This window comes from Pollicipes pollicipes, unplaced genomic scaffold (assembly GCF_011947565.3).
Source record: "Pollicipes pollicipes isolate AB1234 unplaced genomic scaffold, Ppol_2.1 Scaffold_6686;HRSCAF=7923_pilon_pilon_pilon, whole genome shotgun sequence".
NCBI lineage: Eukaryota > Metazoa > Arthropoda > Thecostraca > Pollicipedomorpha > Pollicipedidae > Pollicipes > Pollicipes pollicipes.
Genome location: NW_023596921.1, coordinates 3845728 through 3865025, shown reverse-complemented (window position 1 = coordinate 3865025; position 19298 = coordinate 3845728). Strand labels below are relative to the sequence as shown.

The window sequence follows — 19298 nt, the reverse complement described above, 5'->3', positions numbered from 1 at the left end:
GAACCGACGCCAGATTAGGATCGAGCGGCGCCGCCCGTCCCACGAGCAGCGCGCAGGGGCCGTGTCGGGACCAAGGGGCAACACTCGAGCGCCCCGTGGACGGCGCGCCGCACAGCAGCCAGCCGACGTGGCCAGCTTCGCTCAAAGATTAAAGCGTGCAGGGTCTGCCGAGACCGTCGCCGCGCCCGCATGACATCAAACATCGTTCCTCCAACTCGAAACTCATGCATCAGCTGATTCGTACCGCGTGCGCCGAACGATGCGTCCGCTCTCCAGCCGGCCGTGTTTTCCGAGCGACAAGCGCAAACAGCGAGCGCCGGCAGGTGCGGCTTCGGTAGCCCGGCTCCGGCTTCGGCGGGCCCGGTCGCCCGAAGCACGGCCGCCAGCCAAGTACGGAGCCATCGATCACAGCCGGGCACCGCCGGCCCGCCGGCCACCTCCCGGAAAATCATTACAGCCACTCGGCTCCGATGAGTCCGCGCCCTGCAACTAGCCGCCTGCAAAACAACCGCGCCGCCAAAAACAGCTTTAATCGGACGTGGAATTTCAATAGTTCTGGATCGGCAGCGGCGACAAAACAGGGCGGCGGCAGCGCGACTCCCCTCCGGCGGCGGCCTGGCGCTCGCGCGGTCCCATAATCTCATTCAGCGGCGCACCCAGAGACAATACGGTCCGACAGGACAACCGACATTACCATAGAGATTAATTGGTGTGGCGCGGGTCGGCGGGAGCGGCCGGGCCGTGCAGCTAACATCGCCTCGTTCCGGTCAGCTGGGCGGGCGCGGCGCCGGCGGCGGCCGGGGCCGGCCGGGTCACACAGGACGACGGAGGGAGCGCCCGACCTCCTGCTGCCCCCCCCCCCCCCCCCCCGGTCGGCACCGGTTGCCCCCTTCCCCTCCCCTTCCCCCTTCCCGACGAGCCCGGACAGACCGCTGGACGGGCAAGCTCCGCCGTTGATGATGTTGATGCAAGCTCGACAGACTAGTAGTCTGTCGAGTAAACAAACCGCAGCCTAGTAGCGGGAGGTCGTGACTCGGGTCAATTTGCAAGCGCTCATTTGCCGTGTTTGTTGAGCGCTGCCATGTTTACAAAAGTTAATTTGCCGGGCTGTACGCCGAAACACCACGATGCTTCCATGACACGACTCTAGCTTGAAGATCGCGGACGAAGAATCGTTGTCAGTTGTAAGTTGTGAGGGCCTGTTTGGCAACATCATAGGAGGGTAGCAAAGCGCAGCCGCGGTACTACCGATGGCGCGCGGACGCTGCCCCAGAGACGGGTGCGGATTGAGCGCACCCATATTGCAAACCAAGTGCTCTGCCTTTCAGCCTACCCGAACCCCGAAAACGCAACAGGTAGAGCGGGCGCGCCCGGAGCGTCCCGCCCCGACCGCGGGCGCCGGCGGGCGGTCCCGCCGCGCCTCCCTTCCACCTGCAGCGGCGCGTCACACGAGCGACCCGCATACCGGGCCGGGGTCGGCTTACGCTGGCTGCGGCCTGCGCGCCGCGCAGCTGACGCCCCAGACCGAGACAAGGCCGCCACCGGGGCGATTAGGTGCCGGTCTGGACCGCCGGAACGCCGCGGAGCCGCTGCCACAGTCGCCGGGAGTCGGGCAGTCCCGCGCCGGTCGAGCCGGCCCTGCCTACCTGACACGAGGCCGGCGCACAGGAGCACGGCTCGTCGCACGTCCGACTCGTGCCGGTCGCTAATGCCATGCTCAGCGGCGGCGGCGGCGCCGGCGCCCCCGACCCTTCTCAGAACTCGGTCTGCCGGCGACGCTATAAATACTGCAAGTGAGGGCCGCCGCGCTCGCCCCGACTTGCGGCCTCGGCCGGCCGGGCGTCAGGTGACGCCCCTCAAAGGTCAGGGTCGGGGTCACCGCGGCCGGCCGGCGGCTCCCCGGCCGAGCTCGCAGCTGGGTGCGCGAGCCGCCGCTCGTCTGCCGGACGCCGGACCGCATGAGGGCCGGACTCGCGCGGCCGTGTCACAAACCGACCGAGCATCGGTCGGCGTGGCTCTGCCGCAGCCGGTCAGGACAGAGATGCAGACGGAACGCGCGCCTTCCAAATAACGCTCGTCAACGCGACGTCACGACAGAACACTCGGGCATCGATATCACGAAACGTCATCCAGCGACCGACACGCGTGGAAAGTTCGGTCGTGCACCGGACTCAATGTAGGGCTGCCATCACTCGATCTCCTGAGGCGGTATACAGTGACACCGAATCGGAGCTCTGGTCCCCCTGAGGACACCGAAGGCGGATGGGGACCCGGCCCAAGCCCCGTACAATCTCCCCAATGTAAATTGGAGATGAGACGGCCGTCGGCCTGCTCCCATGGAGATGGCGACGCAAGGACGGCCACATGACTTAAACGACTGGGACGATCCCGTACGGACGCCGGTCCGCCGCCCTGCAATGCGAATCGGTCGCTGAGTCGGACTGGGAGCGAGCAAGACCAGGCCATAACCTGCCTTCTCCAAAGGCGGCACCAGTGCCCGCTCTCACTCACTTCGATGAAATCCAAACCCCGCTTTTATCGGGCCCGACAGACCAATGAGACGTGAGAGTCATCGCAGGGCTTCCGACCTGCCCTTGGGACGGCACCAGAGCCGCAGCACGACAGGGGGGGGGGGAGGCAGGTCAGCGACCCGGGTCAGGTGACTCACGCTCGCCCGACGGGATGGGCGGAAGGAGGTCCGTGCGCGGTGTGGTGCACGTCAGCGTGTCGGGGCTCATCTTGGTGGCGTTGGTCAGCAGCGTCTTGCCCATGAGCGTGAAAGCGCACAGGAAGCTGCCCTCTTGCTGCGGGTTCGGCAGGTTGTTGATAGTCAGCGTCAGCTGGAATAGAGGCGCGGTACGTCAGCGGACCTGTGTACTGCCACTGCGAATCGCTGTACCGGGCCAGAGGCCCGGTACAGCGATTCACGGCTTACGAACAGCGCGGCGCGTTGGCACAGGCAGCTGCATCAGAGGCCGACGCGTGGGAGGATCCTTACCACACCACAGAATATGCATCACGATGGCGCACGCTGCGTGTAGGCCGGTATACACAGCTGCGCCAGAAGACCGCGACGGCGACCGCACGAACGACTCCTGCAATGCTTATTCGTCATCCGTGGCGATCACTAACGTCACAGTTCACTGTAGTGTACACGGAAGATGCCCAGGCCCCCGCCCACGACAAACCACGTGGGCGCATCGCTGCCACGCCGCGCCGCGTCGAGCCCGGGGGCCGACGGCGAGACCCGCTGCAACAGCTGCGCTGGCAACATACACCCGCCGGCGCCGACCTCTGCACGGATGAGCGGCGCCGAGCGGCTCGGCGGCGGCGGTGGGAAGGAGGGAGGAGGCCCCCGGCTCGCGCGCGCCTCCCCGGACTGCCCCCCCCCCCCCCCCCGGCCCCGCTGTCCCTAATGACTGCTGGGTCGGGCAGGGCGCGGGTCAGGTTTCGGGTCAGTCGCCAGCGCGGTGGCTGCCGCGTGAACCAGCCGCGCCGCGCCGCGCCGCCCGTTCGTGTTTGTTTACGGCCTGTCGGTGCCGACAAGGCGCCCCAGCTCGGCGGCGATCTCCCGGGCCGAGGGCTGCTCTGTTTCCGGCCGGGCGTCGACCCCGTGAGGGCTACCGCTGGCCGAATGCGGTGGCCCGAAAGGCGCTCTGGGCCCTCCTGTACCCTGTGTTCGCCTGCGGCCCGAATGGTCACAGAAGTTTCCCGCGAGTCCTCCGCTCTCCGTCCAAAGCGCCAGAGCTTTCTCTCTCTCGGCGCTCTGCCCGACGGCGGGGTGGGCGGGGATGGCCCAATGCGGCTCGGGCACGCGGCCGCTGGAGGGTCGTCTCGTCCGGACCCACTCTCCATTAGCCGCGTTCCGGCAAATGCGCCGCATGCAGTCCATTGTACTGCAGCCCGGCGCCGACTGAGTCCGCCAGTCGCCCGCCAGGTGGTTGGTGGCGCCACCTCCGCGCGGGAATCAAGCCGGCAGCGCATGGCGGCGGTGTTCAGAACTGGCCGCGGTCTTTTCTGTTGTGGGTTTATGTGGGCAGCTGATCTGTCTAGTGTATACAATACGCTTTAAGCCGGGAGTGCTGAGAAACGACCGTCTGTCGTTAAGTGAGAAGCCCTATGCAGCCACGGCGCACGCAATAGGCATTCCAGAGAGGTGAACTCCATTAATCATACCATACGGTAAGCAGCCATAGAACGTGAGGTGCCTTTGACGGCCATGCTGGCGAGGCGTGCAGCCGAGGATCACCAGCTGGCCCTGAGCGCCTAACTGGTGCTGCACACATGCCCGGTCTCAGCCATCGCGCTCAATCACGCCCTACCACCTCACACGCATTCAGCCCGTCAGCCTCCATGTTGCCCGGACTCTTCCCAGCCTTCGACGCCCCGCGCACAATCAGCGTGAACACCGGCAGCTCGCCACCCACCCCAGCCGCTCGTCAGCCACACCGGCTGACGGCACCAGGCCCATCAAGTCACCGGTGAGTCAAGTCAAGTCACCGACCAACGGCGCCCGCCAGACGTGTCACCGGCCGCTGTCAGACGGCATCAGCATTCACTGAACGTCATCAGCCATCGTCGAACGCCATCAGTTGCCACCGAACGTCATCTTTCACTACCGCACGTCGTCAGCCATCAATGGAAGGCACCATTCGCCTCCGGACGTCATCAGCCGTCGTCAAAGGCAACGTCGGCAGGTGACGGCAGTCCGCGCCCGAAGACGACGGCGGCCACGGACGCCACACCGTTCCGCCCGCCGCCACCGCGCGCAACAGTTGCGGCCGCCTACACCGCTGCCGCCGCCGGCGTCGGCAGCGGCGCATCAATAAGGCCGGCCCGGCCGATTACAGTCGTTCGCGCCATCTGGCGGCGCGAGCCCGTTCCCACGGATTAGCGCGCCGCGTCCCATCCCGCCGTCAGCCTGGCGACGGAAGACGCCCGGCTGGCCCCCCAACGGCTTCTACGCGGCGTCGCCCTGACCCGTGTTCGGTTCACCATCCAGTCAGCTGGCGCTCCCCGCGGCCGTTCGACCGGACCACCTCCAGGGGCAGCGGGGCGCCGAGACGTCCATCGCCGCTGCCATGGCGACGGCAGTCCGCAACAAACGCCGGCTGCAGTCCGCGAGCCGCCGTGTACGTGTATCGGCCGCCGCCGCCGCCGCCATGTTTCATCACGGCGACATGTCCGTACGGTTTCCGTCGGTTTCCGTCGGACACGATCAGTTCACGGCGGCCGATCCTGCGGTCAGTCCCGACTGCAGGCATGACGTCGCGCCTCCCTCCTCGCCCGACAGGGTCGGCCGAGGCTGGGGGGTGACCTCTGTGGGGACCACCACGCGCCGCAGCCTCAACCCGACCCTACACCTCCGCTGTGCGGCGATGGCCGGCCGTCGCATGAGATTAATAACGCCGAATCGCGCCGAAAACGACTCCATCCGAGTAATGAGGGCGGCGGCGCGAGGCGGTCGCGCCACGACCGTCCCAGTGGCCTGAGGCAGCGATGCCGGCGCTGTTTACCGCGGCCGATGTTTACCGCGGCGCTGCGGGCCGCGTGTCTCGATGGGCGGCTTTTTGTCGGGTCCGGAGAGGCGCTGTTCAGAGGATCCTGGAGCTACGGCCGGCGGCGCGGCGCTGTTTTGGAGGCGCGCAGGCCCCGCTCCTTACGGAACACGTCACCTGCCGCCGACCAAGGTGAAGGAGGCGGCGGCGACGCGTCAGCACCGGCTAAACACAGCGACGCGGCGGCGGCAGTCACGCCAGTTCCACGCCAGCTCCGCCCCTCCCCCCCTCGGCCACCCTCCGCCGCGCCGGGCTCCTCAGGTGGCGGGTGCCACTCTGCCCTGACGCGGGGGCTACCCACCGGCCGGCCCGGCGTCGGTGGCCGGCGCCCACTTCCGCTAGTGATGATTAACTGGAGGCGCCGCCGAGACTCGCATCGGTCGGTTCCCGGAGTCGGGCCGTCAGCCGGCGGCCGGGTCAGCTCAGCTCAGCAGAGCACGCGTGACAGGCCGGGCTCAACCGGTAGCGGTCTCGGTCAAGACCAATAGCAGGCCACCGTTTGGAGCTTCAACGCGGGTGTGTGCGTGGTGGGAGAAGCGTCAGCGATACCCAGTGAGAAGCTTCAAGACACCCGATCGAAAGGACAACCGAAACGGCAGTGAACACCTCCACAGCCTCCATAACCCTGAACAATCACCATGCGCCCTCCCCCGTCCCCCCCCCCCCCCCCCCCCACCATGCCGATTTCACAGCCTCGACACCCTCCCACCCTCCCTCGATCCCGCCCTCGACACCCCACCGTCACATGTCTACCTGCGCCCGTTCCGTCACGGGGCGCGAGCCCTGCTCCTCGAACCAGGCGTCAGGGTTGGCGCCGGCCAGGCCGTCTGGTCGGCCAGCGCGTCGCCTTCCAGCCGCCGCCGCTGAGCAGGCCCTCCCCAGCGGCGGGTGGTCGCCCCTGGCCACGGGACCTGTCGCATCAGCAGCCCTTGAGGAGAAGTCGCCAGGGACGCTAGTGGGCAGTGACGTCCCGCTCCTCCTCCAGACGCCACAGGGCCGGGCCCAGGCGCAGCGGCAGCCCGTGAGGAGAGGTCGCCAGGGACGGTGGTGGGCAGTGGCGTCCCGCTGCTCCTCCAGACGTCACAAGGCCGGGCCCAGGCGCAGCGGCAGCCGAGTCACCGAGTCATTGAGCAGAGTCGTCGACTCACGCGGATTCACATATCGGCACTGCAGGGCTGAACGTGTCCGTGCCCTCCCAGTGGGGTGCCGATGTACCTCGGTCGCTAAGCTTCATAAGATCCTCTCGGGCAAGACCAAATTGGGCAGCGCAGCCTTGAGCTTCACGCTCCACCCACAAAGGCGCCAGACGTAAACAGCCCAGTTATGGACTGCAGCCTCATCTCATCTGAGGAGCCAGGCAGCACCAGCCGGACGCAGACAAAGTCGTCCGGAGCACCTGAGAGAACGATGCCCGCCATTGAAGGGAAAGCGTATCGGCCAACGATACAGATCAACCATGAACATTCGGCTGAATAGTTATTGCCAGCCTGCATGCGGCAAGCTGGCGCTGCGGGGAACCTCTCAACCAGACAAGACTAGTGATAGTGTCTTCTTACGGCACCGAGACAGCCAGACCGGTCCATGGGACAGGGGCTCGGGAAAGCCCATCTTTCTTGTCATATTGGGTGGACTTTGGCTGGTGGCTGATGTCAAATGCCAAATGAAAATGGCAACTACAGAGTGAAGCTTCCTCTGCGCATTGGTATGGAAAAAGCCACAGCCTCCGCGTATCTATCACCTGGCCTGCTGAAACGAGGAACACAACAGCACGAGATGGTGCACCTGGTCAACAGTGGGCAGCGCCTCCCCCGCCGGACGACCCACAGGAGAAGGACAGCAGTGGACAGACATCACTGACCGTGCGCGCCGTGGTGGCCTGCAGCTGGTGCGGCGTCACCGACTCGATGGTGGTGCACCGGTCCGACTTGTAGTTAATCCAGTAGAGCGCGTCCTTGGCCGCGTCCTGGCAGCTAGTCCGCACGCTGCACCTGCAACACGGACGCGCCCTGTGTCAAGCCGCCCGCTGCCCTTCCAGCGGGTACCAGCCGCGGACCGCTGGATATCCGCGGCAGTGCTGGCCGTGCGATCCATCCCCTGCGGAAGCCAGCGGATGAGACCGCCTGCTGCGGGCGTGGGAGACCCACGCTGCCACATCGCCATAGCACCACTGGCGAACCTCCCGGGATCGTCGGCCCCACGCCCCCAGCGCGGGGTAAGTCAGGTCACCGTTCCGCCTTCCAGGCTCATTGGCCGGCAGCCGTCAGCTGGGACAGCAGGACCAGCCAGCCGATGTCCGACGGAGCCGCCGCCGGGACAAACGGCCACTGCAGAACTACGTCCGGCATCAATTAGGCTAATGCACAAGTTGTGAGGCTTCCGCGCCGCCCGCTCCAATGCCGTTAAGTGCAGATTTCGAGAGTCCAACACAGTCCAAGTGTCCGACAACGAGCATAGTAACTGCAGAGCAGATCATTCGCCGCGCGCAATGCTTTTAGCGCCTTTGTCCACTTAACCGCACGGAGCCCGTGTCATGCAATCAAATCGAGCAAGTTCAATATCCTACCCACAAATCATGTTCGCATACATTCTGAGAACGTCACACACGACACGCCATTACCGCGGTAACGCGGCCGTTTCGCGTGCACGCCTAGTGTCAAAACCTGGGCTGCTGGTGCGGCAGTCGCCCCGACCGCCGCCCGCCATCGGAAGACGCCGTCCGGCCGCTGCCCGTCTCAGCGACGGCCATTGGAAACGAGTCCGTCCCGCCGCAAACCGCCGAGACGACCGCCCCGAGATGCGGAGCGACGGCCGCCGCCAGCCGGGCCGACCGCCCCGAGACACGGAGCGACGGCCGCCGCCAGCCGGGCCGACCGCCCCGAGACACGGAGCGACGGCCGTCGCCAGCCGGGCCGACCGCCCCGAGATACGGAGCGACGGCCGCCACCAGCCGGGCCGACCGCCCCGAGACACGGAGCGACGGCCGCCGCCAGCCGGTCCGACCGCCCCGAGACACGGAGCGACGGCCGCCGCCAGCCGGTCCGACCGCCCCGAGACACGGAGCGACGGCCGCCGCCAGCCGGGCCGACCGCCCCGAGACACGGAGCGGCGGCCGTCGCCAGCCGGGCCGACCCAGGCGCCGGCCCAGCGGGTCAGTCTGGCGGGTCAGCCGGTGGGTCGGCCCGTGGGTCGGCCGGTGGGTCGACCGGTGAGTCGCCTGCAGGGCCGGCCGGTGAGTCGTCTGCAGAGCCGGCCGGTGGGTCGGCCGGTGGGTCGGCTGCAGGGCCGGCCGGTGATTCCGGCATCGATCGGCAGCATCCCCGGCCGGCCGTCAGGCAGCGGCCGAGACACGACTCCCGCATGTCTGGCCGATTTGTCCTGATCGGCAAGCGGCGCGGTGGCCGGCTCCTAGGCCGCCACCAGTCGCCACCGGCCCGCCGCCGGCCGCCACCGGCCCGCCGCCGGGTGACATCGACGTGCATCCGCGCACCGGTCACGTGACGGTGACCTGATGTCTTCTGACACCCGGGGACAGACGTCACGTCGACCAGAGGGAGACGTCAGGTCGAACGATGAAGTTCAGGTCATTTGATGATGAGGTTACGATGACAGAAAGGACATACCAGGCCGAACGATGACTCAACTACGGGGTTGCAAACACCAGCAGCATGGGTCCGGTCAAACTAAGGAAAATGGTAACAACCTTAGCCCACAGAGAGCACATTTGTATAGATTAAGATCCGACATCAGTTGAGAGGCTGCGTTCCGGCCAACAGCTGAGGATCTCCGGGCCGGGTCAGCGGTGCTGAGCAGTCCCCGTCGCGGGGGAGCGCGTTGGCACCAGCGGGTCACGTGCCCGCCACACCAGCCGGTCCTCGACAGCCGGGTGAAATTCCGGTCTCCTTCCGGCCCACCGGAGGGAACCGGCCGCAGCCGCCGGTAATGCATCAAGCATTTACATGTTATTGGATTTTTTGTCGCCCAGTTTGACGAGGTAGCTCCGGCCGAGCCAAGCCGAACCCAGCGATTTGAGCGTTCCGGTGAGGCGCCGCCGCCCGACGAGACACGAGGGATACGCCGGGACTGCGGCCGCCAGTGGCCGGTGTACTGCTCCAGAGCGCCGGGACTGCGGCCGCCAGTGACTGGTGTACTGCTCCAGAGCGCCGGGACTGCAGCCGCCAGTGGCCGGTGTACTGCTCCAGAGCGCCGGGACTGCGGCCGCCAGTGACTGGTGTACTGCTCCAGAGCGCCGGGACTGCAGCCGCCAGTGGCCGGTGTACTGCTCCAGAGCGCCGGGACTGCGGCCGCCAGTGGCCGATGCACTGCTCCAGAGCGCCGGGACTGCGGCCGCCAGTGGCCGGTGCACTGCTCCAGAGCGCTGCGACTGCGGCGCACGAAAGCTGAAGTGTCGTCATTGACTCGTCTACGAGAGGCGGTGCATTGCGGAGCTGTTCGCGATTCCTCTCCGCCGCCCAGCGCTCGCAGCATTGTGAATGGCACAGGACTAACAGGTCACCGAGGCGCTCAGCAGCGCACCAGCGATCGAGGCCGGCGGTCGTATCTCCAGCGAACGACGTCGGCGCCGTCCGCACACGGCGCCCGCCGGGCCCTCTGGCCGACTGCGGCGCGTTCGCGCCGCCCATCCGGCCTCAGAGGACCAGCGCCACGCACTCGGGCCGCCTCATCACTATTCACGACGTCTGGAACGAGCGCCAACGCTCTCTGGCACGTGTTGCGTCGCCGCGGCGGCCATCAGCGCGGCGGCGACGTCCGGCCTGCGATGTCGACAGCCGGCCGGCGCAAACCAATCCTGTCGGCGGCGACGGTCGCCGGCGCCAACGGGATCGGTATGGAGAGGCTGGCAGCGCCGCGTCTTCACCTGGCCGCCGCGGCGCTCCGGTCATTCGGCCGACTGAAAACGTGCCGGCGGCGATGTCGGCCGACGAGGGTCCTCTAGGCGTCAACCACGGCCGGCGGCCGACGCGCCGGTAATAAGAGCAGCCGGGGCGACGGCGACAAAACATACTCGAGAAAAACGAGCCGCCCGGCCAAACAGCCGACTATTGTGAGGCCAGCGACGTTCGGTGGCGCGGCGGCCGCAAAACGGACGCGGCGACGTTGAGACGGTGCGCCAGGTCGGCGGCGCTGACGTAACGGAGGCGCACTCTCCACGGCCTGATCAGGCCAGAGCCCGGGAGGCCGCGGAAGCCCAACACTAAGCGGCTTAGTCCATCGGCTGCGCAATTTTGATGAATGAACTGATTTATTGATCCCACGCGGGTACACAGACGTCGGAGGACACCCAAGCACGCCGGCCAGCGGGACCGAGAGGCCCGCCGCCATCGTCCCGATCAAGTCTCCCGGTGCTCGCCAGGGGACGTCTCCGAAGCCGCGCCGGCCGCCTGTCCCCACCCCGCGCCAGGACAACAGCCGCCGGCGGCCGCGGCAAGGTCGCCGGCTCGGACGCGCCGATAATGGCTGAATTAGTGAGACGGCCGGACGCCAGGTCGACGCCCGCGGTCCACTAATGGAGGGGGCGTGGCCGCCAGGAGGTCGCCGGTACACCGCCGGTGGACTCGGCGGCGGCGGCGGCGGCGGCGAACCGCTAACGCGTCGGGAAATGGCGCCGCTTCCGGCCGCCAGGCTCTCCGCTCCAAATGATAGGTGAAGCTTCGACGCGGCCGACCGGATGGCCGATACGTCATTTTCGTATGAGATGCGCCGTGGCCTTGTTTATACCGCACCCTGCGAAACAAACGCGCGTGGGGGCCTATTCGGAACACTTGACGTAGAAGACGGCCACTTTGGATGGATGCATTCGGAGAGCTTTGCGATGTAAAAAGCGTCAGTCAGCAGCGTCTTCTACAAGGATGGCGACTTAAGAACGACCACTTGAAAGATGCCCTGATAAGTAGACGTCAGAGCAGCAGGCGATACAAAACTGATATTGGCTGACAGTTCCGAAAATCGCAGTGCCCAAACTAAAAATCCATGCAGAGAACTCTGGGCGAGCCTGCCGCCACGCACGACCGCGCATTCTCGTTTCCAGGTAACGAGCGTGGCGGAGACGAACCGCTGCCAACTTCCGACCGGCTGGCGAAGTTTGTAAAACACAAGTTCTGCGGCCAGACGGCGCGCCCGCCTCGCGGAGCAGAACAGCATCGCAACGGATGTGTCTGAACGGGTCGAGGTGGGACGGTGTTCCAGGCCACGACACACGATGTTCAGATGCAAGAGTATAGATGACAAATGTGAGCTTCCTATGAACGCTGTGGTAGCAAGGACTGTCAGAATCTCATATCATTTAACAGAATCATGCAGCATGCGCTAAATCCCAACCTAGTGTCGATATATGGACAGCGTGAGCTCTGTGAGAAGGGAAATGACAAATATGCGAACGATGCGCCTCTGTATACATGCAACTGGCAAGAAACGGCACAATGGTACAGAGACAGCTGGGTCATTGCCACAATGGCCGCAGAGAAACACAATGACAGTAAATGGACAATGGCCTGGAATTAATCTGCAGACAAAACAAGCAACTTCTCACAATGCGGCACCGCCGTGGACAAAACTCGGAAAGAAAAAAAAGATAATTACGTTCACTAGCACAAAGAAGAACACGACGCCGGCGTCGACGCGTTCGGGTCACACAAGACGCGCCGGCACGCACGACCACCGTCGTACAACTCACTTGTTCTCCAGCGAGCACCAGCCGCAGTAGGGGTCCCTGGCGCCCAGGCATTCGCCGCACGAGGCGTACAGGTGGCACTCCTGCACCTTCACCTTGGACACCTGCCGGAGGAGCAGCACCCAGTCACACAACCACCGACCGCACGCTCCCCTCCCGGCACAGCGTGCGCGGGCCGCACCTGTCCCCCCCCCCCCCCCCCCCATCTCGGGGCCGGCGGACCGGCTGCCGGGCGGCTACCGCCGTCCCGGGAGCAGCAGCTCTCCGGCGACTCCGGCGGCGGCCCCCGCCCCTCCCATCACCACACCCACGCGCCACACCAGGTCACGCACCGGATCCTGGCTTACTGCAGTCACGCCAGACACGCCAACAGCGCGTCGATCAAGGACCGCATTGGGAGAACGGATCGCCGTCTCCTGCACGCATCGCGCGCCGTTATGACGTCATATAATTCACGACATAACTTTCCGACGGGGGAAATGATCGGTGCCATCGACCGGCCGCGATGGTGGATGGCACCTGTCAAAAGGCGCGGGGAGGGTGGTACATTCGGCCGGCGGCGGTGATTTTCCGAGAGCCACGCACATTCCGCTTCACCCGGTCCGATTCAATTCCGGCGATGGCATCGTCGGAAGACCGCGCAAGGCGACCACCTCAAATGATATCGCTCGGCGGGAATGAGCAGCTCATCAGAGTTGGGATCAAATCGAGGGCTGCCGACATCCCCGGACGCTCCTGAGAGGACGAACAGCAGACCAACTGTCTCTCGCACTCATTTCCGAGAACTTGACAGGTCCGGTTCGCCCTCCGCAAATCACGACAGAAAACAAGGGTGAAGCGAGCAAAGACGCATCCCTTCGGAGTCATTTGAGCAAGAACACTCCGAGCATGGTGGCAGAAACCAGAGCAGCTCCGAGCATGGTGGCAGCTCAGTGGGTCAGCGATCCTGACAGTGATCCTGATCCTACTGATCCTACCGAACCGCGGCAGCGACCGATCCTCTACGCCGGCTATCTTAGTAGCACAGCCCTTCTTTCGCGCCACCATCCCGCCGAACAAGGAGCATAATACCCTCTCCCAGCCTTCATCAGCAGAGCGCCATCGAACGAGGCGCTCGTTGACATCGCTCTCCCTTCATTACCGGGAGCGATACCTCCACTCGAGTGAGCTCGAGTGAGCCAGTCACTCCGACGGACGGCCGGCGCGATTCGCCGCTGCTGGCGTTACCGCTCTCGTCCGGAGCTGTTTCGCTTCCGACCATCTCCGGCGGACAGCCGGCGCGGTCCGCCGCTGCTGGCGCCGCCGCTCTAGTCCGGAGCTGCTTCGCTTCCGACCATCTCCGGCGGACGGCCGGCGCGGTCCGCCGCTGCTGGCGCCGCCGCTCTCGTCCGGAGCTGCTTCGCTTCCGACCATCTCCGGCGGACGGCCGGCGCGGTCCGCCGCTGCTGGCGCTGCCGCTCTCGTCCGGAGCTGCTTCGCTTCCGACCATCTCCGGCGGACAGCCGGCTCTCCTCTCCCCTCCGGGCATAAATCAGGTCGGCTGCCGCCTAAATCAGCGGCGCCGCGCACTCGGACGGGTTTGCTTTATTCGGGCCGTTGTCGGACCGTTGTCGGGCCGTTGTCGGCCTGCGCTCCGCCCCGGCACGCGCCCGTCGGGCCACCGGCAACATGAGAGCATAATAAATGCCCGGCCGGCCGCCGTCGCCAGCTACGAGCGCCCTCGCCGGCCGGCATCGAAGCAGACCGCCGCCTTGACGAGACACAATCAGGAATATGGAGAACAGAGCGCGGCACGATGAATTCAGATATGGAGATGCGCCGGTCGCCGCATAATCACGCCTCTCGCCGCGACGCCCAAATTACATAGCCGTCCGAAACGGCCGTCTCAGCAGTGCGCCGCCCGCTCTGCGTCCCGGTGCCGTCCGCCCGGCGTCCGCGGCCTGCCGCCCACTCGCCCTGTCTCCCTGGCCGGGAGCCGCCATGTGCCACGGTTCCACGGAAGCGTGCAGGCTAGCTGACTGACACCTGGGCGGCGGTGGGGCGAGCTGGCGCTCCCTACAGCGATACCCAGCCGCCCGGAGCCGTGACGCGCGGCTCGGCGGCGGCTCCAACAGCCGGCCACCACCGGCCAGGGATCGGAGGGCGCGCCCCGCCGGAGGCGCCAGGTCTCGGCCGCCGCCAGCCCGGTGCCGTGTTGTTCCGTGGCCTGCGCGCTGATCGATCGCCGGCCGTGAATGAGAAACGCGCCAGCACGGCGCCCGGGACAGGCCCGTATGAGCGACGCAGCCGCCGGCCGCTGGAGAGGCGGGAGAGGAGCAGCGCCGACACGGGCCCATGGACGCGGCGCCCCTGACGGCGCGGCCGCGGTGTCGTCCGACTGCTCTGGTGTCGCATCCGGCCACAGGTCGACACCCGCTTCGACGGCTCCGAGTCGTCGTGGCGTCACGGACGACCGGTCGCCGGTTTGCCCCTGTCGTTTCAGCGCGGCGCCGACTCGTTAGCGGCTTGTCAGCCGGCTGCTCGTGTCCCCGGGATTACGAAGTGCGGCCGGCGGCGCACGAAAACCGTTACGGCTCGGAGACACCGCCGGCGCACGGGCCATTGCAGGCTTTACGTCCCGTTTTTACTATTGGGAGATACGGCTGCCGGCCAAAGACCCAACCCCAGTTCATATGGGCTGAAAGACGCCGTCCGAGCCGTCTCAGTACGCCGTGCATATATTGGAGCCACCGCAGACCAGAATGGACAGAGGACTGCTGGTCGCAGTGCTCCAGACTTCGGCAGCTCCATATTTGCGGACAGACCGTCTCTAAATCCCGCCGCCAGCCGGCCGAGCACCGCCACAATTTTGACCGAGCTTTACGGCCGCCATCATGTTCAGAACACCACGGGAAATGGTCATCCAATGATACGAAACCATGAGCGGCGCCACGGCCCGTTTCGGCGGCCGTACTCGGGTCACGTCCATTTGAGTGACGTCATAGCGGCGGTGACCTCGCCGCTTCAAATAGCGACAATTAGCGCCGCCGGGTGGCTTCAGCGCGCCCGGCGGCGGCTCTCCGGCCGCCCCATCCGAAACTGTCCACCGACCAGGTCGTCGATCTCGATTACGGCGCCTAATTACCGGGAGTGGGCCGACGAGCGGCCGTGGGTGGACGGGCCGAGAGCGCCGCACCGCCCGATGCCAGGTCGCGGCGTGGCATTGCTCCACGCTGGCCGGCGGCGGCGCGCGCGTCCACATCTCGCCCTGACGCGGCGGCGCGCCCCCTTCGACCGGCACGGCAGGAGACCAGCAAAAAAAAAAACGCGCCGCAAAAACGGCCATTCCCACGCAAATTGGCCCCGCTAAGTACGACGTGAGCAGACGAGGGCGAGGGGAGAGAACCGGAGCAGCACGGAGCTCCGATGAAGGCCGGGCCGACGTGTGGGTCCCAGGCGGGTGATACTCCGAGGGCAGACCTCGTCCCATTGTAGCTCGGCCAGTGGGACGAGGTCTCCCCTCGGGGTATCACCCGCCGCTGCTGCACTGGCGGGGCGAACACACGTGGCTGTGACCATACGTGGCCGATATGACATCATCGGGCAATCGGACTTTATCTGTTAGGGCCCGCCTACAGCGGACGCCGACAGGACGCTTGCCACGCACGGCAGGGAGGACGTAGCCGTGACACTACCTCCGGTGAGAGAGTGCACCTCACCAGAGTCGGCCACCGACGGGCAGACGGAGCAGACACAGCGGACATGTCCCGGTCGCATGGCCCGCACCGTTGCCGCGACGCTGACTGGGTGTCGTCAGCGCTGTCCGCTGTCCGCCGGCCCTGTCCGCTATCCTCCGGCGCTGTCCGCTGTCCTCCGGCGCTGTCAGATGTCCGTCAGTTGTCGTCACGTACGCCGGTCACGACGCGGCGTCATCCATTCGCCGAATAAATCCCAGAGGTAACAGACAGACATACGCGATGATACGGATGGTATCTCGGAATTCGATACCGGACGCAAACATCGCAGGGCAGTCAAGTGCGGGATCGAGGACGGCTGGCTGCAATCATCGACGCCGCAGCCGCGCCGCCTAGCGTCTGCCGAACGGCGCTGTCCATGGCCACGGGCAAGAAGGTGGGTCCACCGGTGCCACCACAAACGCCCGAAGCCCACGCGGCCCAGCTGCACGGGATCACATAGTGCAGCAGGTCAGTTTGTTTTCTTTGTGTCGTGACCGACGATGTCGGCGCGCTTCGCCAGGCATGTAGCTGATTTGTTTTCAAGTGGCTGTGTCGTCGGCGTTAGCCGTTTTTTTAGCGCATGTCAACTGCATGACATCAGCATAGCGGCGGGTCACGAGGCCAGCCTGGCAGGCAAGCAGCAGGGCCCAAGCTGAGCAAGCTGCACATGGCGCACGGCGCTGACTGCCAGCCCACGGGCCCTGGCTCTGCTGAGTGAGCACTCATCCCAGCTGAGCGCTTCCCACGTGCACGTTTACCTGGGGAACACCAACCGCAAACACACCCTACAGGCGTTACGTTTGAGGCCAGGCTTATTCGTGCTTCGAAATGGCGTCCACTTCACGTAGTCCAGAAAAGCAGGCAGGCAGAAACATCTGGCATAAGGACACTCACTTTCCTGAATGGCGGAGTAATCCGTCAGACCATCATTTCCACAAACAGCAAAACGCGATACGCTCCCGGCCTCTGTTCCCCTCCCCAGAAAGCACACCTTGAACCGCCCCTGCGCGCCGTCGCCGACGGAGCGACGCCCGGGCGGCGGTGCCCCACTCGTCTACAACACGTACCGGCTATCGAGCACCCCCCAAGTGCACAAAGCACGACTCGACCCCGGCCGTCTCAGAGGCGTCAACACACGCGTCGGCCGGAGCGACGTCGGCGGCGAGGCCTCACCCAGGTGGAAGGAGACAAGGCCGGCGCGGCGCCTCCTCCTCCTCCGCTGCACCCAACAGCACCCGTCGTGTTTGCGCCGGGTCTTCCGCTTCCCCCGATCGGCCCTTGACAGGATTAATTGCGGGCGAGGCGTCAACTAAATGAGCTTTGCAAGAAATACGACCGACGGATAATTAATCGATAGGCCGAACGGCGGCGCCGACGGTCCTGAGGCCCCACACGGCGGCGCAGCCGGTGGCTGCGGGCTAGGGCCTTGGTCGTGGGCCGCCGGGCGAGCGCGCGGCAAACACGCCGCGCTGCTGATCGTTCAATATTTACCGGTCAGAGGCAAACAGATCGGAGCGCGCTTCCGCCGCGGCGCAGCTCTCCAAACAGCATAGGCCACGTGCGTGGGCTTCTTGACGGAAGCCCACGAACACGGACGCCAACGGCAGGCGGACAGCGGCACCAGAACCGGGGCCAGACGCCCTCTAGCATGCAGCGGGCTGTTTGTGAATGCCCCGCGACAGCCACAGCGTCCGCCAACAGCCCGACCCCGGCGTCGACGGGGTCCCTGACTGGCTTGTCAAGATTGTGTGATCCGACAGCGCTGATAGACCGGTTACTGACGCTCTCGCACCGTTTAAAACATCGGTGGTGACTGACGCCGGAGGGGTGTGGCGTGCAGACGAGGCGCAGCCGCAGAGCTGGCTTTGGTCCGATCAACGGCGCTGGGCGGTATCCGTCCAGTATGCGCAACAGGGTGAAAATCTACTCAGCACACAGGGCCATATCATGATATCCGCTCGTTTGGGAAGGTTGCATTGTTTTTGTTGAGATTGCAAATACCTTGACAATCACGTGCTGTTCTATCAATGTCTTGAGCTCGCGTGTCTGTGCACTTCCTCCGCTCATTTGTTAGTTCGCCATTCGCTGACTCATGAAACACAGTGTGCGGGTGATACATGGTCACAGAGAAGAAAGCGGCTGAGATGATCCACACCGACGCGAAACTTTTTGTGTTGGAAAAGTCAAACAAATAGTCATCAAGATCAAAAATTAAAAAAAAAACAAAGCAATGACACCGCCCAGCAGCCATCGATTATTTCAAACACCTTGCGCTGGTATCTAACTCCAAACAATGTTGCGATTTCAGAACTTGAAAGATCAGATTTGGGATGTTCCCAATGCCCAACGACTTGCCAACTGGTTGCCTCGAATGCCTTCGCGAAACATCGAGACCTGGAATCCGGAAGACTGATAGCTTGACAAGTCGCTGACGCACTACAAAGCCAAGCCAAGTCAAATCGCACAGGTCGAGACCAAGCGGCAAGTGTCACCGGCCGGCTACCGCCACGTTCCGGCCAATCTGGCGATCTCGGCGGCCGACAGCAGGACGCGGCGCCACTCCTCGCGGCAGAGCTGCAGCCCGCGACACGACCCGGCCCCCCGTCCCGTCCCGGCGCCCCGCCAGCCGGCTCTGTCACCGGGCACCTTGATCGAGCCCTGGCCGCGTGCAGTCCGTCTCCAGCGACTCAGTCGATGGCCGGGTCCGCCCCGCCGCCGCCGGCCCGCCGCTGGCCCTCGCGTCCGACCGGCCAATCAGAGAAACTTGAAGATGGCGCCGTTCTGCCCCTTTCAGCACTCTGGCACAATGGACAGTGTGGACCGAAAAACGTTTTCAGCTCTGCGAACTTCTCAGTCGCCCATTATACGGACACAAAGACGCAGGTCCGGCGGCATGCTTCGCTGAAAGGTCAAGGAGCTGTCCAAACTTCGGCTAGAAGAATGTACAGAAATTCGGCTAGCCGACTCTGCTGCCCGTCGCACAGACGTCTCCCGCCTAACATACCTCATGCTAAGAAGCGGACTCTTCCAGACGAACCTCCAACTGAGCACCAAGGCCTGCACATTTTACAAAACTGGCAAAAGAGTCGGCAAAGGTGTTTAGACATTTGGTAGTTTCCATACTGCTCCGCTGGCTTTTCAGCACCGCTCTGGAGGGTTTGCGTCGCCGGGCGGCCGACGCGCCAGGCCGTAATTTTCCGGCCAGTCCGCCCGAAATGGTCCGCCGGCCGGCTATCTCGATTACTGCGCCAATTACGTCTATACATGAATTCACAGGAAAACCTTGGGAAGCAGACAACTAGTGCACAAGCATATTTACACAGCTGGACCGTCGCG

At 65.0% G+C, this 19298-nt stretch overlaps 1 protein-coding gene across 1 annotated transcript in view; it reads right to left on the bottom strand.

The window, feature by feature from the left end:
• The window catches only part of LOC119107316 (plexin-A4), a gene marked incomplete in the record, with an annotated part of 24646 nt that extends 10418 nt beyond the window's left edge, over window positions 1-14228 (bottom strand). The window contains 3 exon segments of the mRNA XM_037230740.1: window positions 7417-7546; window positions 12250-12350; window positions 14202-14228. Coding sequence (XP_037086635.1) covers window positions 7417-7546; window positions 12250-12350; window positions 14202-14228 — 258 coding nt within the window.
• Window positions 14229-19298: the final 5070 nt, after the last annotated feature.